We start from the raw sequence: 22851 nt of genomic DNA, 5'->3' as shown, positions 1-22851 counted from the left end.
CTCCAGCCCCCTGTGACCCTGAAAAGGATAAGTGGAAGAGACTGGATGGATGGTGTCGTCTCTTCCAGACTGGATGTTTAAAAAAAATTTACAGTTTGGGGATATTCTGAGCTGCAAGGTACTCTTCACCACAGGATTGCTGTGCTTTAGCAGAAGGAGTTTTTTTCTTTCTTTTTTTTTTAAAATTATATTTCAACCTAAGAATGGAAGGTGAAAAGTGTGACCTTTGTTTTGGACTCTTGTAGCTGGAAAAACTGTGGGACACACACATGGTGGACTCACTCAGTCTTTTTAAGGAACAGTGATTTCCAAGAATCAAAGCTAAATTCAGCTCTTCATTATCTGCATAATAATTAAAAACCATGTTTATAATAATTTGACTTAGATGGAAGAAAGAAAACAACAACAAAACTACCGGCTCCGACATCGACCTCTGTGGGACCCCAAATGTCATCACTGCATCAACAGTGATGACATCTGCAGTGTCTTCCAGTGTTAACTGAGAATGTCTGAATTTAAGAAAATATTTACACCAGTTAAGAGCCAAACTCTGGACTGTGTTTCAAGTGCTCAATGAGCAAGTCATCATGTCAAAAGCAGGACTCAAGTGCACCACAACTACGATGGAACCATCAGAATTGGCATGAAGTGGAATATCATTTGTCAGTTTCAAATGAGGAGACTCTATACTGTGACGTGCTGAAGTCTGATTAAAAGGCCTCAGATACTGTTCTTGTCTAGAAAGAATGAGAGTTGATTTTTTTATTGTAATTACTACAAACACTGCTACCATACATATTGTTGACATTAATATAAGACTGACAGCAGTCAGTTGTGTTTTCTGTGCTTTTGCAGCGTTTTTCTTATTGCTGGTGTTTTCTTAAGTTGCAGTCCGTTTGGCCTCTCAGGCCCACCATACAATTTACAAAACTCATCCACTCTTTTTCTCAAAATCTTAAACACAAGTTTAGGCCACTGAGAATTTGGTTTAGGGAAGGGAGTTTAATGTTTTAGTGATTCAGAAAAACTTTAATGAAACCTTAAACCTGCATTCTTTCCAATATCCAGCAGGGGCAGACTTGTAGCTACAAAAACGATATCTGAATGGACCGGAGTTTGTGAGAAAATAAGTCTACTGATCACCTGATATCTGATCATTAGTGATGGGATTTCCGGCTCTTTTTAGAGAGCCGCTCTTTCGGCTCCCAACCGGCTCTTCAGGTTGTTTTGTTGCTTTAATTAATTTATTATTAACAATAATATAAAATTATGCACAAAAGGAATTACTAATGTAAAAAAAAAGTGGTTTTATTTATATATGTTTATATATAAATATATGTGGTGGTCCCTAGAGACAAAACACGTACAAACTCCAAAACACATTTGTAGCGTTAACTGAACAGAGCTACCTAGATCACTTAAATTACACAATTGAAAGCATATGTGTATTGTTTGTGTGTTTATACACAAGCACACATATATATTCAAATAATTTAAAAAAAAAAAAGTTAATTTACCTGTTACTGCCACACACCAAATCTGGTCGTTGGTACTTCCTGGCTTGTGTAGCCATTGGGTAACAAAAGCTCAACACTGCGCCTAGCATCCTGGAGCTAGGCACAGAGGCCCCCTCTTCCCAGCGCAAAGCACAAGGCTCGCATGTGGAGTGAAGCGGAAGAAAAAGTGCGAGAGAGAGGGTTTAAAGGGCTGAACTATGTCCTGCCGTAATTGTTGTTGTTGTTGTGCAGGTGCGAGCTGGAAAACTGCAGCTGGTTGTGTGTAATTGACAGCAACTGAGAGTAATAAAAGAATGCTGAAATGTATAGAAATGTGATCGCCTCTGCCATGTGGTTATTACAGACCAGTTTTTTCCTTCTTCTTGGAAGCTCACATCTCTGAATGTTTTCTGTCCACTGCTCCCAGCTCTGCTGATATGTTTAGAAGTTGTCTTCTGACCGCTTGGACAGGTTTGCTGGATCTCCTTGCTTTAAGTAGAACTAGGTGAGCTGGGCTGGTGGAGCTCAAGATTTCTCAAAGCCAAAGTACCTGATAGTAAAAAGTGGGGTTGGTGATCTGATCCTGGGGATTGAAATAAAGGTTTCTTGGTTGCTACCTTGAGGTTTGGAAACTGCCGACTTTGACAGTTGCTGACTGGTCTCTGAGTCATAGTCATTATCATAATGATGCTCCATGTGATACAGAAGTTGATTTTTGTTCTCTGCACAGGTTTGACAACTGTGGTGAAAACATAGATGCATAAATACAAGTATTCAGAAGACACACCGCTCCTCCTCTGGATGTTTTGCACCTCATCTTTGAAGAAGAGCAAAGAGCACTTTAAATTAGGTGTTAAATATATTTTGATCGCCCACTGTGTGGTAATGTGTCTCACAATCACATGAGGTATTTTGATCTAAATTTATATATGCGTTAACAAGATGAGTTAACGTCTTGGTTTTTGGTCAGGCTTTTATTAGAGACCCACAACCCCACCAGGAAAACCAGCAGCTGTTTATGAGGAAGTGATTCAAACCTTTGTGATATTTTCAGTTGTGATGTTTTCTAAGTTTGTGAGAAAAAAATTGTAAACATGGAAGAGAATTAATAGAAAAGTGCAAGTTTTATGAATAATTGTCCATTTTTATAGTTTGGCTCTACGTATTATCTGATTTATATCATTATACATGTTTAGACTGAGTCAAAGCCGGAGACGAATATGGCATAAAACAAAAGCTAAAGTTTGTTCTCTGCACAAATTGTGATTAATTGTACGGTTACATTGTATGGTAATGTGTCACATGTACCCACCTGATCAATGACCAGTTCAAGTCTTGGTTTTAGTTAAAATAAAGTTTTTATAGACACAAAGTCACAACACAAGAATCAGATGTTTCATTTTAGTCTCAGTTAAGGAGGGTGTTAAAGGTTAGAGGGTATGAAAAGGATTCACTGGGGAACAAACATACAGTAGGTCTGCATTTAGTTAGACAACAAGTGAGTCAAGTGACAGTCTGTCCATGTGACTGTGCCACAGCTGTTGCAACAAAATAAACACTCCTGATGACGATTCGCCAGGAATCAGTTTCAAGTTGACGTCTCTGACTTTTGGGTTTAAAAGGAAACATGAGTTCTCTTGCCTCATGACTATGACAACATCAAAAACCCGCCGACTCACGCATCCAAACACAAACAGAATATTGCTCTTTAGCATTGAATTTTAGGCCACTTTGAATGATTTACACTCAAGACAAACTTGCATTAAGTCAAGAATGACTGAATACACCTTAACAATAGAGGTTAGTGCCAACTTTGACGAGTTTAAAACAGACGTCTTCGCATATCATCTCTCCTGTAGCCTCCTTCAGGGCTGAGAGGGAAAGAGGATGTGGTTTCAGAGTTTTTTTCTTGTCAAGTCACACTCGGTTCTCTGTCAGACATTTTTTTTATGTGAACGTCCCTGCGGTGACAAAGACTTCTGCAAAGCTGCTGAAGCCTGTTCATGCCTTAGAAATAATAAAATGACCTTCACTCATGCAGATCCCCACTGACTTCTAGCACTAACTAAATATCTGCAAATGCTGCTTCTAGTGTGTCGAATTCGTTATTGCCAAATATAATCTTCTATTACTGCACAGTGCAGACACACACACACACACACACATTACTACACACTTACAGCTACTTCTAACACCTACTCTAGCTATAATACAGCTGTTATACAACTTCTTCTCTTTTTCATTAGTACTGTTACCACTAACACTATTATTATCATCACTAATTATATCTAATTATATTACATATCTAAGAGGGTTTATTTGTCCTCATAAATTTTGTTGTATAATGTGGTAAACACAGGTTTATACACAGATGACTCTGCTCTTTAACTGGGTGTTGATATTCTTCATAAGTTGGGTTTAAAATAATTTTTGTGACAACTTTACACCAGAAATAAGGACGGGTTAGGAAACTTTAAGGAACTCAAATAAGGGTCAGTAAAAAGGGAAATCAGTGACCCAGCAAAGTGAAAGGTTCCCAAATCAACATTTTTGTGTATTTACAGTAATGTTTCTTTCAAATTTGTACACAACACTACAACAATAACTTGGTAACAAATCTAAAAAGTTATTATTAACTAATGACGAGTTTTGAGTGGGTGAATCAGGGCACATATGCCAAATGTCACCATTGTAACCGTCTCTAATTTTTTTAAAAAAAGTTGAAAATGCTGTTTGTTTGCTTCCATATATTGTCTATTCTGAAGTATGTTTCATAAAAAAATCCCCAACCCTACACAAAAACAATAGTGTAACAGATACATGTCTTTCCAAAAAGACTGTTCCACTTTAGCTGTCTTGTTGAAAGTTTCTTTAGAAGTCTTAAGCAATGCTGTTTTTTTTAGGATGGCGTCAGATATCTGAGTCTAAAATTAATGACAATTCCAATGACTCTGCTTAGCTGGTAATGGTCAGTCATACAGTGCTTGAGTTGGGATAAAATTCACAGTAAATATGTAAATGCATAGAAATATAACTGCTGACCCTTAGAACAGTTTAGCAAACAAGCTTCCCTCTTATGAAATGCAGAAGTGTCTACATTGGCATGTTTCCCATAGCTACTGTAGCAGAGTGAATATTATATTTGAAAATTGCATTAATCACATTGTATGGTACTAGTATAAATAATAGCTGCCATCTGAGCATCCCTCACTGGCTCGCTTGTTGCTGTATATATCTGTGCCTTTGGTTATCTTACTTCTATAGCTGTTACAGGTAGGAGTCGCGTGCATGTTGCTGCTGCCTCAGTTTGAATTGGCCACATTTTTGTTGATTGGTGCTACTTGTATTTTTGTAGAGATCACCTCCGCATTATTTCCTCTGAAGCCATCAATCGATTGCTGGTATGTTTTTATTTTGTGCCGTACATTTAATCATTTCACTTGGTAGTAAACAGGTGTTTTTATATATTTTGCTTTGTCTTTTTGTTTTTGCCTGCCTGCTGTATATGGAAGCCTGTTAGTGCGCATTTATTGTATTAAATTGTTTAATCAGAGCAGATAACAGGTCTGTGTGTGTGTGTGTGTGTGTGTGTGTGTGTGTGTGTGTGTGTGTGTGTGTGTGAAGCTGAGCTGCAGGTATGAGTTGATTTTCTTGTCTTGTCCTCACCTAGCATCACATTCACCTGCTGGTAACCCACAGCTCTGAATTTACAGTAAATGTACAATTGAATCCTTATTTTACTTTGATATGTTTTGATTGGCTGTCATTACATTGTTGTTTTGCACTGAAGCATGTTTCTGTCCCAAGTAAAGCAGATTTAAGAGCTGATAATTAGCATAGTTTCAAACTAAATATTCTCTAGGTGAAATTTGTTGCCGGCTTTTTCTCTTTCTTTGTAAAAGCTTTTGAGCTTTCTATTGCTGCTCTGCCATTGTATTGTGTGTGTGTGACATCACTGGTTCCTTGAGCTCTTCCTCATTATTCTCCCACACAAAGAAATGATAAGAATCATGTGGTGTTTTTACACCACTTTCTCTTCGTCTTTATGTTCTTTATGTTACTTGCGGGTCCCTTTGTGTATCTACTGATGTTCCTCTTTTGACTGACTTGCCTCTCAGTTCCTAAACATTTTGAGATTGGCTAATTGTTCAAAAGGTTTCTATTCTGAACTCAATAAGTTCTTAAGGGGAAATTTCTGAACTACCATCATAACAAAAAAAAAAAGACTCAGCACAAATGCAGGCTGTGCTTAATGCGCTTTATTCTTCAAAGACAAACGTGAATAAGGCTCAAAGTAAACTCTATGAACAACATGTGAATGTGATCCTGTAGGATTATGCTAGGAGAAAATATTTAGTATCTTTTGGTAATGTAGATAAATAAATGTGTGTTTTGCATTTGCTTTTTGTTTTCTTTCTAAACCAACTGATACAAATGCATGATCATTGTCGTTATTCTGCGTGGTTTAAAGTACATATACAGTGATGATAAACTTGTGGCTGAAGCTTGCTGCAGAAACAGGAACTAGAGCTCTGAATGCTGCAAAAATTCAACCCCACAAACTGATGTGGCACAGGTAACTTTAAACACTCCACTAGACATGAGGCCTTATTTGTCACGGTCGGACGGCCCTTTCCGGACGACCCTGCTTGTGTTTGTTTTCTGTATATGTGTTTGCTTCTCCCTCCCTGGCCCTCGGGGTTGTTTACGGAAGTGCGCACCGTGGGAGAGGCGTGTCCTGGCGACTGTTGTCATTGGGAGTCCCCCTTCGCTGTTGCCGGCCCACCTGCAGCTGATTACCTGACCAGTGGTTGGTAATCATTCCTCCAGGCTAGAAAGGGGTATTTAACCTGGACTCACGGCGACAGTCGACGTGGGATTATTACTCCGAACTGGTACAGTCTGTGCGAGCAGTGTGAGTGTGTTATTCGGCTAGCGTGTGGCTAACGCTGGATTTTCCTTCTTCCTCCAGGAGGGGCGAGCGGAGAAGCGAGTTGGGGAGCACACACACGAAGGGAGTTACTACACGGAACGCACTGGGAGCAAGGGACGAGCACGATTGGAAAATTGCACTTTTGAATGGATTGTTGGACTTGTCTGTTTCACTGTAAATAAACGCACTGTGTTTCTGTGAGCAAGAACCGCGCCTGGGTCCCTCTTTTCCGTGACATTATTTATGAAAGTAATGAAGAAGCCACTCTAAAATGAACATGCCAACAAGGGTTAAAGTGAAGATGCATTAAAACAAGCTACAAAACATCTAAATTAATGCCCTTTGGACATATAAGACAAAAGCGTCTATGTTCAGCGATAGTGCATAAATATAGTGATAGAGAGGTGATGATTTGGGATTGCTTTGCAGTCATGAGACCTGGGGACCTTACAGTCATTGAGTTGACCATGAACTCCTCTGCATGCCCATGCAAGTATTCTAGAGCCAAATACTGATGCTATCTATCTGACAGCTAAAGCTCAGCCGCAGCTCAGGCGTGCAGCAAATCTCCAACAGAACAGCTAAAAAAGAAAAGAATCAAGTTCAGCAATGGGCCAATCAAAGGTCAGACCTCAACCTGATTGAAATACTGTGGTGGGCCCTTCAGAGAGCCGCGTATAAACGAATGCCTCCAAGTCCCAATCAAAGGAACTTAGTAAAGAAGAGTGACCCAGAATTGAATGTGAGAGATCATTAAACTCAGTTTTTCTACACTCTGTTTCTGAATTTGGGCTTTGTTTGTGTGTTCTTGTTCATCTCAGGTTGTAATGGATTCATTTTAGGACATGATAAAGACTTTTTATCACTGGTGTAAGTCACACAAATCCAATGATTTCCAAATTCAGATTAACAAATATCATCATTCTTGATCTGCCATCTGGACCTGTTTTTGCCCCATCTTCTCTCATCCCTGCTCGTTTTGCTAACCTCTTTGGGACTTTTGGTCATTCAGATTGAGTTATTGTAGTACCTTCACTTTCTTTTATTTCCCCCCCATTTTATGTTTCTGTGTAGTTTCTTCTTTGTTTTGCCATTTTGAGTTTGGTATTTTAGCTCATTTGTACTTCAGAGTTATTTCTCTTATTCTCATTCCTGGCTCTATAATTTGCGATCATGTTTTTCCTGATTTTGTCGGCTTCCTGCCTGCCTGTGTTTCTGTTTACAAGTTCAGTTACTTCCTGCTTTATTTTGTTTGGTGTTTTGTCTCTTGTCTTTGTATTTAGTTTCACACCCCTTCTCTTATTTTCTCAGTTAGTAAAACTACCCTCCCAGGTATCTCCTGTTTGCCCTCATCATCTTGTTTATTTATTCCTTCAGCTTTATTCAGTTTTTGTTGTGTTTTTCCTCATTACATTTGTGTGTGTCTCATTTCTGTATAGTTTTTGAATTCCTCATTCCTGGGGAACATTTTCATTGGAATTTAGCATTAAAGCTGCCTTTTAAATGTATTTCCTGTCTCCTGGGTCCTACATTTGGGTCCAAATCCTGCCTACCAGACATGACACGTGACCTGTTTGTACTGGTTGGAGCAGGATGGGGCCCAACATGGTCAGAATACATGGAAACAGGAAGCTGGCATTTTACTGAGAAGCAACAACTGAAATTGTTTTTACAGGTTGTCACTTGCTGTTGTTTTCAGAACGTGTGAGGAAAGCGCTGAATAGTTTCCTGCGAAATCTGACCAACAAACACTCACATGGCCTTGAGGAAAGAGGAACATTGTGAAACTCTTTTTTTAAATAATATCATCCAGATTTGTTTCTGTCCCTTGTTGTTCTCAAATGTTTAATAGGTTCATATTAAACATTACAAAGAAATACTTCAAACCACATTTTCTCTTTCAAACAAACAAATCACTGGTGTGAACTCAAGTTCTATTTGTGTTAAATAACTACACGAATGCCTAAACCAAAAATAAATGCTGTAATCAAACTGAAAATGATCGCAGTGTATTTTCACAGAACAAAAGAATAATGCCACAGGTATGTAGAAAGTTCTTTTACATATTCTTATACTAAAACAAACCTGTTATGCAATAATTTGCAAAGACCATATAATCTTAGATTTTAAATCAACAGCCCAAATGTTCAAACTGAGATTATTAATGTGGATGGATTAGTTATTTGTGAACAAAGTCTTTCTGGAGAACTTCAGTGTTTACCAGGGATGCTTTAAAAAAAACACATTTAATTTTGTTACATGTTATTGTGACAGACTGGTGATCTGTCCAGCGTGTACCCCTCCTTTAGCCCTATGACAGCTGGTATAGACTCCTGCATACTTAAAATGGATAAGCAGAGGAAAATGGACGGCTCAGTAATTTTGACAGCTTCTCACAACATTATTTTTAAATTTGATGCTGCAACAAATTAAAAAAAATATGTCTTTCAAAAATCACATTTCTCACAGTCAACATGTGATATTTTGTCTTTGTCCTGGTTTCACTTCTGTTTGACATTTAATTGTAAAATGCAGCTTTCTGTTGTCATACTTCATCATCATGCTGACCTTTTAGGGAATGAGACTGTGTTTAAAATCTGTGCTTTGAAAACAGCATAAACAACAAAACAGCTGAAACAAAAAAACAAAAACTGATAAACAGATACAAACTATAAGAGAACAAATAAATATTAAATGTTGGAGTTTCATATTTACAGGTTTTCACAGCAGCATTGAGTTATGGTGTTAAATCCTGAAGCACCTTAAAGCAGGTTTGGCTAAAGGTTGTCACATTCTTGGGTCCATCTCAGCTCAGAAGCAGAGCAGATTGTCTCTGACTAAAATTAATCTTGCAGCACTTTCATCAAGTTTGTGGAAAATTTTGATTCAGAACTTTTGGTCCAACAACTCAAACCAGAGAGGAAAAAATAAATCCTCCTTCGAGCAGCGGAGCAGCAAGTCTTCAGTTATCAGACTGACCTCTGTCCAGCAGGTATCATCCACCTGTACAGGTGTGTCCATCAGCTTTGAGGTAGTGTGGAGCGAGGAAGCTGAATTTTGTAATAAACACACTCTTGAAGCGGAGCAGCAGAGGGAGTGGGGAGCTGGATCTCCTCGTACTGAAACACAACAGCAGCACTGAGTACAGGACAAAGTAGCACTGAAGGAGAACAATGAGCATGAGCTGCAGGGTCACCTGTACACTTTGAGTTACCTGTGGAGCCTCCAGCCTCTCACTGGTCCCAGCTGGAGGGAGGTTTGCCTGATACTTGCTGATTCTCCTCTTCAGACACAGCCATACACAACTCAGACCTGCCAACAGACCATCAGGGGAGTGACATCACCTTCACACTCACATCAGCACTCATCACATACAACACATTTCTCCACTGTGCAGAGACACCTTTCAACATCTGGACAGCAGAAGCACAGCTGAAGCCTGCTGGGGCAGTGAGCAGTACGTTTGTGCTGTACTGTCTGTACAGCGTCGGCTTTCACCCCCCATGGATTACATCTACGTACTTTGGTAATATGTGAGTAACATAAAGAATGTTGTGGGCCAACTTTAAAAATACTTATTTCCACAAATGTACAACTATAAAACTACCTCACATACTTGCAGCTTATGTGTAAAAGTTACAGTATGAACCTGCACTAAATGTTTTATAAGCTGGATGAATATAAACTACAGAAGCCTGAATCCACATAGTAAGAAGCGCTGCTGGAAGGAGAGGGTTACAAGATGAGTTGACATCTATTATAAAAATGGGAGGTTGGTTCAAAGCAAGCTTGACTAAAAATTACTGTGGCTGAGCTGGTTGCATTAAGTACTGCTGCATGAGTTAGTGGTAGCATTTCTGCATATCTACATATGCAACATGTTGCTGTGGAGGGGTGCTGGTATTAATAGAAGAGCAGACAGACCACAGAGATTTAGACAAAATGACTCACAGAGTACTAAAAAGAGCACAAAGTTCAGGATCACTGAGCTGACGAGGAAAGTCTGCCTCTGCAACACTCCACACTCAGGGTCAGGGGTTGGACAGATATCTGGAAGAAGAAAAGTTACACATATCAAACAAGAAATTATAGTGTTTCGTAAAACTATCAGACATTAACAATGTTTTCATGTCTGAGGCCCAGCTGACTACACTTTAACAAATAGTTCATCTAGTCGACCCAAGTTACTGTTTTATATTACAGGAACTTTCAAAAGCTGAAAAAAATTGCAGTAATAAAAAAAAAAAAAACGTATCTGTTTTTGCTCAGGCTTTGGGCAACGCGATTCCCGTGTTGTGCCAAAGACATTTTGCACTGGTGTTTATTTATTATAATATTAGATATATTATTGTTTATTATTTTAACCTTTGACCATCTATGAGTTGTAGTTTTGAGGGTGAGTGGTAATTGATTAGTGAGCGATTAGTCTGTTGTAACTTTAGAGACCAACACAATGGTGGAAAACAAATGTTTCCAAGATTAGGTGAGTTGACAGGTTGATTTAGCAGCTGTTAGGATGATGTCTTTTTATGTTCTCAGGCACCCAAGTCAGGGAAGTCTAAGTAGCTTTGAAAGAAAGCGACTGGACTTGAAAGAAACTTTTTAGATTAGAGAAACTTAAAGTAGTCCAGTCGCTTTCTTTCAAAGCTCCTTGGAGCCTTTTATATTTCAAATTGGCAACCTGTTGAGGATCATGTCGTATTTGAGCAGCTGTCTTTAGAAATGAATGATGTCATCTTTCAGGTAAAGCCTCAAATTTTGTTTCGACTGTTCTTCTATTGTACAGTAAAGAGGTCACACTTCAAAGAAATAAGGTTACCAGAGATGGGCAGTAACACGTTACTGTAATCCGATAACTTTTTTTTAAGTAACGAGTAAAGTAAGGGATTACTATTACAAAAAAGGTAATTAGATTACTGTTACTTTCCCATAAGCATGCTGCATTACTAAACCATGATTCTCATGGCAGTGACGTAAGCGAGTGCGACGTTCGTGGCAACAGTGGATCATATATCGAGTGTGGAGAGAGTATGATCCTGCAGCGTTTAAAGCGTGGAAGTACTGACCTGACTTTGAATTTGATTCTGTCAAAAGTGACAAAACATTAGTGTCCTCTGTTCACTGCGTGGGAAGAAAACTTCTTTTTACAGTGAAAAAACCCTTAACTTCAGAGCAAGCTGCCACGGGAATGTGAAATTCACAAAACCTTCGACACACTGCGGCACACCTGCACCAGGGCAAACCTCCGCCTGCCCCACTCCTGCTTTACAGGGGAAAACAGAGCAACAGGACCGTTGAGTCTTTGATTTTATTTATTTTCTGCTGTGTTTTATGTGCATCTATTTGAAAGACTGAGTGTAAACAAAAAATATATATTTTATTTTATGAGCTGGAATGTGCAGAAAATAAGTTTAAATGTTAAACAAATTTCCTCCAGTCAGAGAATGTTGCATATAATTTAATTTTTGCTTGATGCATGAAGTTAAAAGATTAAAACTAATAAAAACAAGTTTTAAAAGGAGACTTTTTCATTTGATTACAGTTTGTATGGGCTTAAAGATCTATCACTTTATCACCTATTCAGGTTGTAAATCATGTTTTTAAAAAGTAACTAAGTAACTGATTACTTTTGCAAATAAGTAATCAGTAAATTAGCAGGATTACTCTTGGGGGGGGAAATGATCAGTAATTAGTTACTGATTACTTTTTTCAAGTAACTTGACCAACACTGGATATTACTGAAGCTTTACTTTACCTCTAAATAGGACACTGTTACAATAATGACTATTTGCAGAGAACATTTAAAACACACAGTCACAAATTTCTTTACTGATTTGATAAAAACAAGCAAAATATAAGTTTAGGGGGGCGCTAGCGAGCCAGCAATGGAGTAGGACGTGTTTCTGAAGGCTCCCGCTAACAGAGTTTCAGAAATAGTTTTTTTTCAACCTACAAAGTCTCATTTTATGTCACAGGGGAAGCTAACAGTTTTATATACTATATTAAAGCTTCACTCGAGACAAAATGGCATCGAACCTAAGGAAATACAAGTACACCGGAGGAACTGCGGCTAGGCCCGGCGCATCCTCGGGCGAGAATACCAATGGTGGCCCAAGGGCGGCGCCCGGCTCAGCGACCACTGAGGAACGGGCTCAGCAGAGCGATGGGCGCTTTGTGGACACTGATGCCCTGAAATTAGAGCTTCTTCAATCCATTAAAGATGATATCAGCGTGGTGTTAAAAGAAGAACCCAGGAATGCACTGAAAGAAGATTTTGATAACATTAGGGCTGACGTGCAAGAAGTGAGAAATGAGATTGCTAACAATACGGCGGCAGCGCGCGCTGAAATGGATGGAGTTAAGGCCACGGTGAAAGAAGTAGAGGACGGGCTGTCAATGTGGAGCGATGAGGTGGTCACCTTGCAATCTACGGTGAAGACTTTGAGGAAGGAGCTATCTGACCTGAAAGATAAATGTGATGACATGGAAGGCAGGATGCGGAGATCCAATATCCGTATCATGGGGGTCCCGGAGGGCCCGGATTCGAGCTCCACCACGGCCGTATCCGCGCTACTACGTGAAGCGCTGGGTATGGATAAAGATGTTATTGTCGACCGCTCACACAGGAGTCTGGCCCCGAGAAGGCTGGGTGGTAACCCGCGGGCCATCATAGCCAAGCTTCATTACTACCAGGACTGTGTGGAAATTCTACGCCGTGCCAGGACCCAAGCTCCGCTGAGGTTCAATGGACAACCGATTGCAATATTCCCGGATTTTACGACCTCGGTGGCCCGAGCTCGGGCTGCTTTTACAGAAGTCCGGAAACTTCTCCGTGAGCAGGAAGGTATCCGTTTTGGGATCAGGTTCCCAGCGCGACTAGGTATCACGCACAACGGGGAGGAGAAAGAATTTCTGGATGCGGCGAAGGCAATGGAATATGTTAAAGAACATATTATCAACGTTTGAGGAGGCTGCGCCTGTCGCTCTATGTGGGAGCGCCAGTGCTACGGTTGGTTGTCTCAGTTACGGCTGAGTGTACATGACTGTTTGTTGTAGCGTTCGCACGGTGATGAAAAGCTTGAAGAGACACTTCTTGTTCAGACATTTAAACTTATTTCATAAACACATTTTGGTTCATTTTATTTCATGGCAATACCATTGGGTTTAGAAAAGTTCTATACTTTGTTTGGATGTCGATATATGTATGTGTATGTATATATATTTTTTCTTTTTCTTTTTCTATTTTATTGACTATTTTTCTTTGTAGGATATGTTATGTCAAGCGGCCAGCGGGAGCCTAAGAGTCTGGCTTATAGTAACCCAAACAAGCACTAGGCTATATGTGTGGATCTGTTTGCAGGGGGTTTGGCAGTCACCATGTTCGATCTGGTGTAATTGCTCATTGTGTTCTTGGTTTGGGCTTCAGCCAGATATGTTTATTTTACTTATCAATGTGTTTTTTGTTTTTCCCTTTTTTTTTTCTTTTTTTTTTCCTTCTTCTTCCTCCCCTCTCTTGCCTCTTCTCCTATGCCTGTTGTGCATCTGGAGCTTTCATATTTTACTATTTGAGCAGGGATGAGCACAGCGCGATCATTTAGTGATCGGGTGGTAAATTTTGTAAGCTGGAATGTAAAATCACTCAACCATCCAGTCAAGCGGAAAAAGGTTATTACTCATTTACAACGACTTAGAACGGATATAGCATTTCTCCAGGAAACGCATCTGCGTACCTCTGATCATCTTCGAATCAAGTCTGGATGGGTAGGCCAGATATATCACTCTAAATTTAATTCTAAAGCTCGGGGGACAGCAATATTGATAAGCAAAACTTTACCATTTATAGCCACAACTGTAGATGAAGACCCTGCAGGCCGTTTTGTTGTAGTTGTAGGACATTTATATGGTTTCCCCTTGATTTTAGCGAATGTCTATGCCCCTAACTGGGACGATCATAGTTTTTTCACTAATGTCTTTGCACGGCTTCCCAACATGGCAACGCATAATATTATTCTTGGTGGGGACCTAAATTGCTCATTATCTGCTATGGACCGCAGCTCGCACAAATGCACGCCTATTTCAAAATCAGCACGTGTTATACAGCGTTTTCTTCATAACTACGGGTTAGCTGATGTATGGAGATTTCGTAACCCAACTTCAAGTCAATATTCTTTTTTTTCTAATGTCCATAAAACATATACTCGTATAGATTATTTCTTTCTGGACAAAAAACTCCTCCCTTTGGTGACAGACTGTGATTACAAGGCCATGGTGATTTCAGATCATTCACCTGTTGTTCTTTCACTGCGTATTCCCAATGCCTACTCCAATTATCGGCCATGGAGGTTCAACCCAGTATTGTTAGCAGACGAAGAGTTTGTTAATTATATTAGGTCTCAAATAGATTTCTTTCTTGCCATCAATCAAACTCCAGAGATGTCACCATCAACTGTTTGGGAATCTCTAAAAGCATATCTGAGAGGCCAGATAATCTCATTCTGTGCGAACAAAAGGAAGAGGGATACTGAGCAACTCTCTCTATTGGCTGACGAAATTACTAAACTAGACGCTGTATATAGCCATTCCCCTGACCCGGTATTATATAAACGTAGGCTGAAATTACAAACTGAATATAATCTTCTATCTACAAAACAGGCTGAGTATCTAATTTCGAAGTTGCGTAGCTACTCGTATGAGCATGGAGAAAAAACAGGCAAGCTGCTAGCTCATCAGCTACGACAAAGAACAGCTAATCAAGCTATCCCTGAGATCCGGAATGACCAGGGAATAAGATGCACGGATAACCAAGGTATAAATAATAGTTTTTTTAGATACTATCAGACTTTATACAGCTCCCCCCCGGCTAAGGATGACCTGGCTCTAGAAAATTTCTTTGAGAAACTTGATATCCCTTCCTTAGGAGAAGATGCGGCCACCAGTTTGGAGGAGCCCATTTCTGATGCTGAAATTGAAATGGCCATACGGAGTATGCAGTCTGGAAAATCACCTGGCCCCGACGGGTATCCTTCCGATTTTTTTAAGAAGTTTTCTAACCAATTGAATCCATTGTTAAAATCGACTTTTGAAGAATCTTTCCTCTCACAATCCTTGCCTCCAACAATGCGTCAGGCAGTGATCTCCCTAATTCTAAAAAAGGATAAGGATCATTTAGATTGTGGCTCATACCGTCCAATATCTCTGCTGAACACCGACACCAAAATCCTTGCTAAAGTGTTGGCCCGCCGTTTAGAGAAACATCTGCCCTCCATTATCTCACCTGATCAGACAGGCTTTATCAAAAACAGGTACTCGTTTTTTAATATTAGACGTTTATTAAATATAATCTATAGCCATGTCAAAGGTACTGTATTGGAAACTGTTATTTCACTTGATGCTGAGAAAGCGTTTGATCGGGTGAGATGGGACTTTCTTTTCCATAGGCTTGAAAAATTTGGCCTCGGGAGTAATTTTGTATCCTGGATAAAAGTATTGTACTGTGACCCTGTAGCGGCCATTCGGACCAACAATAGTCTGTCCCCCTTTTTTCAGCTTCAGCGTGGCACACGACAGGGGTGCCCTTTGTCACCTCTCCTTTTTGCCATCGCAATTGAACTGCTAGCTATTGCTCTAAGACACTGTGTTGAGGTTGAGGGAATACGTCGTGGGGATATCGAGCATAAAGTCTCTCTTTATGCCGACGACATGCTCTTGTTTATTTCCAACCCTTCAAATAGCCTCCCTAAACTTTTAGATGTACTTAAGGAATTCGGGACAATTTCCGGATATAAGGTGAATTTCGGGAAAAGTGAGGCAATGCCTTTAGGTACAATAACCGGGGAACTTTCGTCTATTTTAGCACCTTTCAAGCTCAGCTATAACAAGTTCAAATACTTGGGCATTTGGATTACGCAGAATCATAGAGACTTGTATAAAACTAATTATCTTCCTTTATTGTCTAAACTAAAGGAGGATTTTGGAAAGTGGGAGTCCTTGCCTCTTTCGCTGGGTGGTAGATTAAATATCATTAAGATGACTATATTCCCTAAATTTCTATATCTTTTTCAGTGTCTTCCAATTTTTTTAACCAAGTCTTTTTTTAATAATTTAAATAGTCGAATCTCCTCCTTCATTTGGAACAAAAAACCACCTAGGCTGAAACAGAGTGTATTACAAAGACCGCGGAGCGCAGGAGGCTTGGCACTCCCAAATTTTCTGTTTTATTACTGGGCAGCTAATATAAGAGCATTATTGTACTGGATGAAAGACCATGATAATTTATCATCATCATGGGTAACACTGGAGCGGCTATCGGTGAGTCAATCCTCCCTGGTGTCTTTGCTGTGTGCCAGATTACCTCTGGCGAGACCGATCTCCAGCTTCACCACGAATCCTCTTGTTGTCCACTCACTGAAGTTATGGTATCAGCTCAGACGGCACTTTAAACAGACTGAACTCTCTCTTAATGCACCACCGCATAGACACTGCATGTTCTCCCCATCCTTGACGGACGAGGCATTTAACATATGGACAAAGCTGGGAATAACGTCAATGGCTGCTCTTTTCACGGACAATATCTTTTCCTCATTTGAACAGCTGGTGAACAAGTTCAAGATCCCTCAGTCACACTTTTTCAGGTATCTACAACTCAGGGATTTTGTTGCTTCTAATACTGACTGCTTTCCGTCCTGTCCACCACCATCCCTTTTGGATGATATTTTTGATTTTAAGCCAAATGCTAAGCGGGTTATAAGTGATGTTTATGAGCTGTTGAGTAATTTTAGGCTGTCCACATTGCAATCACTTAGGGAACGATGGGGAAGTGATCTTGGCCAACGGATTACAGATGAGACTTGGCACAAGATAATCAATAGCATTTCTTCATCATCTATTTGCCTTAAACATGTGGTGATTCAGTTCAAAGTTGTTCACCGTCTCCATTGGTCTAAAACTAGACTGAGCAAAATCAAGGATGGGTTTGACCCCACATGTGACCGGTGCAAACAAGAGCCTGCTTCCCTATTTCACATGTTCTGGGCGTGTCCAAAACTGGGTAGCTTTTGGAAAAGCATATTTGAAACCATATCCAACATATTTGGTGTTCCAATTGCACCCTGCCCGTTTATAGCTATTTTTGGAGTGACGCCTTGTGATGCCAGTCTTTCCAAATCACACTCTGATCTTCTGGCCTTCTGCACTCTTTTGGCCCGTAGAATGATATTATTGAAATGGAAAGAGCCACTTCCACCTGTATATGGGCAATGGGTTAAGGATGTCATGTACTATACTCAGCTGGAAAAGATCCGCTACACTGTAAAAGGTTCGGTTCGGCGGTTCTATGACACATGGCAACCTTTTCTTACTTACTTTGAAAGATTAAGTCCGGATACTATTGCTTAATGTGCGTGTGAGTGGGGTTTTTTTTTTTTTTTCTCTTGCTGTTGTTCATTTATTTTATTATTTACTTTGTATCTGTAACTTTATTTTATTTTATGTTATTTTGTCTCTCCTTTCCTCTCTGGCTGGGTTTTAGTTACACTGTTCTGGGGGGGTGGGGGCACAACTGTCTGTTAATTTTGCCATAATTGTTGTTGGAAGCAATTCTTTGTTCAATAAAAAGACCTTGATCAAAAAAAAAATATATATATAAGTTTACATTTCCACACAGACAAACATGCAGTCTTACATTCAGTCATCATGTTGACTAAATGAACTATAGTCAAAATAACTGGCTAAAGATTAAGGAAAAGCTAACCTACAAAGGTTTCAGATAATTCAAAGCAATCATTAAACTGACCAAATAAGAAAACTACTTTCATGCCATGGTCATCTCTGGATATGAAAAAGTTTCACTTCCAGTTCCAAGACACTCACAAAATGATCAGAGGGACCAACTACTGGAATGAAGTCTTGGCAGATCTGCTATATTGCCACATACCTGATCATGTAGGGAAATATATATGCTCCAAATAAAGTTTATAAATGAATTCTAAATTTCTAGCAGCCAAGCTGCTGGAATAATTAGAGATTAGCTGAAGGTTTGAGCAATGCATGGGAATACTGAATCAGAACAATCGAGATGGGAAGAAGTTAAAGTTTGTGCTAATGGTTCCTCCGCTCAAGTGAGCCAGTGATGGTTTGATTTTTGCAATGTTTCTAGATGAAAGAAACAAGACTGGGTGAGCTTTGTGATGTAAAAGTTAAATATCAAGATTCAAATGCTGATCAAGAACAACACCAAAGTTGTGATGGAGGAAATCTCATCAAAATTACATCAGCTATGAAGTAATCACTGTGGTAGGAGGTAATAAATCTTTTATCAGTGATAAATTCAGGAACATTTTGTTTTATCTCTAGAGACAAGCCTATCACTGCATTAGTCACAACAGGGAGCTTCACCTATTACAGTCTGTGGTTTCCAACATTATACAAAAAAGCAACCATGAATGCACTGCACCACATAAATACCTCTGGTGCACTGCAGGGAAACTGTCACCACAGCCACCAAAGCCTGTGAGCTAAAGAACAATGCAATTTCAAACAGCATGATACAGATCTGCAGGAAAGCGTAATGAGTTTTTGACTAAGAAATAGCTTCACTAAAGCGTACCAGTGAAACTGTGTACAAACAATTACAGTGGAACCCCGACTTACGAATACCCTGTTTCACGAAAAATTCAATTTACGAAGGCACTGAACGGCAATATTTCTGCCCGTGTTACGGCAAAATGCCCGAGTAACGAAATCCGCTTTCTCTGATTGGCTGAGCCTACAATGCCCACAATGCCTTCCGAATCATGTGACATCCCCTTGGCTTCTGTACTTGCGCTTTGCTGTTCCACTTGAACGACATATTGTTGTTCTAGTTAGCAATTAGCCTATAGCCTATCGTTCAGCATCGCCTCACTCAAAACGCGCAATGGGTGCTTCGACTTACGAAAATTTTCGACTTACGAAAGACCCTCGGGAACAGATTCATTTTGTAAGTCGGGGTTCTGCTGTATTAATAAATGTAGTTTTAGTTATCAAATACAACTCTTTTTTTTAAATATATTTTTTTCTTTTCTTTTTTTTCATTGTGCACTTTGGCCCTTAGAAAACACAACATGCAAGATACTGAGAGCTGACTGAAGTTACACATTTAAGTTATCTTTATTAATCCTTTATATCCAGGTAAAAATCTCATTGAGGTTAAACATTTATTTTCCAAGAGAGACTTGGCATCATGGCAGGTCTCTCAAGTAAATCAATAGTAATAAGTACTTCTGTTATTATTAGCATTAAATTTAATAAACTTTGTACTTACCTGAGACGAGGCTAAAACTCTCCACAAACTGAGTGCTACCATTTCTCTTGATGCCACAGAAGTAAAGCCTGCAGTCCTCTGCTGTCAAGTTTTTAATCACAAGTTTGTTTCCCAGGATTGAAAATTTTGTTTCAAAATCAGGAGAGTAGTAGGTAGAGCCTGCTGAGGAAAAACTGCGGCCGATACCTGCTCTGAACTGACTGTAGATCTCCATGTACCAGTGGATCTCTGATGTCTGATTGGAGCAGGTTAGAGTGACATCGGTCCCCAGCTCTCCTCTGACCTCGGTCACGTTCTCGGCCTCTGCACAGAGCAGAAGCACCAACAGGATCATCCACAGGAGAACCATGATCAGCTTCAGCATCCACAACAAGACGGAGTCGTCTGAAAGCAGCTCAGCTCTGATGGACTCTGACACAGAAGTGCTCTACACTTCCTACTTCAGGCAGTGATTATGTCGTGTGTGACGTCTGCTGATAAACCACAAATACCAAGTAACTCTCACAGGAAGTGAAACCTTCTTTTTACCTCCAGCCTGACTTCTGTAGCAGGAATCTGACACGGAGCTTTCAGACTCAGTTCTTCTGGAACTGAATTTTCACATTACGAATGGTACTGTAGGAGTAATAACAACAACACAAGCAAAGGGGAGTTTAAAATCAGCATGAGAGGACAGTGTTTCATTTAAAGTACAAAGCACAGGTAGAAAAACTAGCAGTAGTAGTATATGTTTTAGTAGAAAATAAACAGACGTGCAGATACAATGAATGAATCCAAAACTATCCAGATTTGAACATGTCTGAACTGACTCAGTCCTGTTTCTCTGTAAATAAAAAAAATCTTCATCTAGAACTTCAACTGTTACTCCAGTGAAACACATCTCAAGTCAAATCAGACAGTAAATTAAAGGACAGTATATTTAACCCCTTCAAACATGGCTTCGCGTCTGTTACACCACAGCGCCTCCAGTTGTATCCAAATATTACTGCAATCCACAACCCACTGAATTCCTACTATAAATACTTCTATAACCTCTACTGCAAAAGCAGGTATTAAACTCTTTACACTCAATATTCTCACTGAAACTTTAACTACTGTAATTACAGTGTACCCCATTCAAAGTGTATTAGAATGACTACTTTCACTACTACACTCTGTACTACAAATATTACTCAATCTGATTAATCTAATTCAAATATGAAACTGCTGCCTTTATCATAGCAGCAGTGAAGCATGATGTGAGTGGCATTTAGCTACATCTGCATAACTGCAACAATAACCACTACACACTCTGACAGTACATTTTACTAATGCTCATCAAATAACCTTCTGCCCACAGCCCTGGTTTTAGTGCCTGCTATTACAACCTAAAACTATGACAAAGTTGCTCCTCCATTTGCAGCACTACTATCATCTATGTTCTGTTTATCCGTCTGTGACTGTTTACTGTTACCGTGTTACTGCGAAATGATCAGTTACAACTTCTGTTAATGACAGATATCAGCCTGTTACTACCTGTGCAGTTAAAGCTGATCCCTGAACTGGGTCAGACTTCCTTGAATTCAGCCTGAAGATGGTTCCAGTTAAGAAACTGTTAGCTGACATAAAATGTACTTTACTATATACATGACTGATGTCTTTAAAGGATATCCAAAACACAACAGCAAACACTTAAAAGATATTTGAACTTGCATGCATGTATAGATGGTGCATCAACACTGATGCAGTTTAAAGTTAATCAATATATATGAGGCCAAAACTACTTAAAAATATTTGACCAGAATTGAACTTTTCATTCATTTGGGAGCTGTGAGCCTGTTGTGAACCTTATGTTGGAGCACATACGCAATTCTGAAAAAGTTGTTACACCGTAAAACATTTTGAAGACAATTGTTTTGAGACATTCTTCTTCCATCAAATTTAAACTACATAAATATTTTTTTTCCAAATTGTACTTTTCCTTAGTTTAAACGTGCTATTGTGAATTAAATAGGGGTTGATGAGATGATGAGTAAAATTATTAATAACACCTGAGATGAGTGATACCTTTAAAGTAACACACAGGGACAGCACCAGCAGTACATGTTTAATAGAAGTAACAATAGCCATAATATGGTTTGAATTTATAAAGGTCAGAGCGAAGATCATCAACACATGCGAGCAGATCAGCTGTTTTCATCTTCTGTCTCCAAACTGTTGCTGCAAAGAAACTCAAACATGAACACAATCTGAAAACAGTGAAAAGGTCAAAGCAGACAAGCTAACACAGGTGGTACATTTTCTAATACTGTAACATTTCTAAAACATGACATTAATCATACATGAGTAGAAAAATGCGTCTTCAGCATCACTTTGTCAAGTGTAGGCTGTGTACAGGCAGGATAGGAGGACCCAAAGTGCAGACTCATGGAGGCAACCGTGAACTCAAACTCAGCTTTTATTGCTGGATGGCAGAACAGAACAGTAAACTAAATAAACTGAGAATAAAGAGAGCTAAATTGGCAGGCAGGCAGAACACACAGCAAGGGATGATAGAGATCACAACACAGACAAAGGAAAACACAGGGCTTAAATACACAAGCTGTGCCCTAAAATGTCGGCTGCATCCTTCGGAGGACCCGGCCTTCGCGGTCTACGTGGGCCGGGTCCTTCGAAGACCGAGTAGGCCGGAAGAACGAGGCTGTGAAATGGGACAGTCTAGCCTTTTGATTAGCATCACCGCTGTCTCGGTGGAGTTTAATAAACTAAGCCGTCTGCTCCTTGCTATCTAAAATATAATATCGACCATCTCACACTTCTGTTTCATCAGTTTTCTGTTTCACGTTTATTCAGCTGTGTGAAAATCCCAGAGGAACCCACCAGATGGATTAATAAAAATTTATTTAATGTAATCTAAGTGAATAACTCTAATCTCAGCCAAACCGATTTACTACGGAACAAATAAAACACAGAAAAAAGCCAAACAATTACATTTTAAAGTTATCTGAGTGACTTATATATCGTGTTTAACCTGTGTAGCGAAAGACAGCGGGGGTCTGAAAACAATGAAGCCGGGAGTCCACTGCTCTCGCCGGGTTAAGTGACCATTGAACCCCCCGGCTTGCTATCGAGCGGGTGGGTAA

The 22851-nt window shown here is 39.6% G+C and overlaps 1 protein-coding gene across 3 annotated transcripts; it reads right to left on the bottom strand.

The window, feature by feature from the left end:
* Window positions 1-6627: 6627 nt before the first annotated feature.
* LOC146547086 (uncharacterized) lies at window positions 6628-20163 on the bottom strand. Of its 3 annotated transcripts, XM_085264620.1 has the most exons (5): window positions 19916-20163; window positions 19730-19810; window positions 10381-10479; window positions 9644-9741; window positions 6628-9548 (listed from the first exon to the last, which is right to left on the bottom strand). In XM_085264620.1, exons 1-5 carry the CDS (start codon window positions 20091-20093, stop codon window positions 9450-9452), a joined length of 555 nt encoding a protein of 184 aa, XP_085120746.1. In that variant the 5' UTR covers window positions 20094-20163; the 3' UTR covers window positions 6628-9449. The 3 variants fall into 3 exon arrangements, with proteins under 3 accessions (XP_085120746.1, XP_085120745.1, XP_085120747.1); XM_085264619.1 differs by having other exon boundaries at window positions 19730-20163; XM_085264621.1 differs by lacking the exon at window positions 19730-19810.
* Between the last annotated feature and the right edge of the window lie 2688 nt (window positions 20164-22851).

The sequence above is a fragment of the Mchenga conophoros genome, linkage group LG23 (genome assembly GCF_057382185.1).
Source record: "Mchenga conophoros isolate Kocher_MC1m ecotype Shallow Benthic linkage group LG23, M_conophoros_male_GT1.1, whole genome shotgun sequence".
Lineage (NCBI taxonomy): Eukaryota > Metazoa > Chordata > Actinopteri > Cichliformes > Cichlidae > Mchenga > Mchenga conophoros.
This window is presented reverse-complemented; position numbering and strand designations above follow the sequence as displayed.

Bases quoted from the DNA above. Each gene is read 5' to 3' on its own strand.
- LOC146547086 (XM_085264619.1), bottom strand. From the start codon at position 20,093: ATGCTGAAGCTGATCATGGTTCTCCTGTGGATGATCCTGTTGGTGCTT. The intron at 10,480-19,729 runs GTAAGTACAAAG...TTCTTCTTCCAG, and splicing joins GAGTTTTAGCCTCGTCTCAG to ATATCTGTCCAACCCCTGAC. The intron at 9,549-9,643 runs GTAACTCAAAGT...GTTGTGTTTCAG, and splicing joins AGAGGCTGGAGGCTCCACAG to TACGAGGAGATCCAGCTCCC.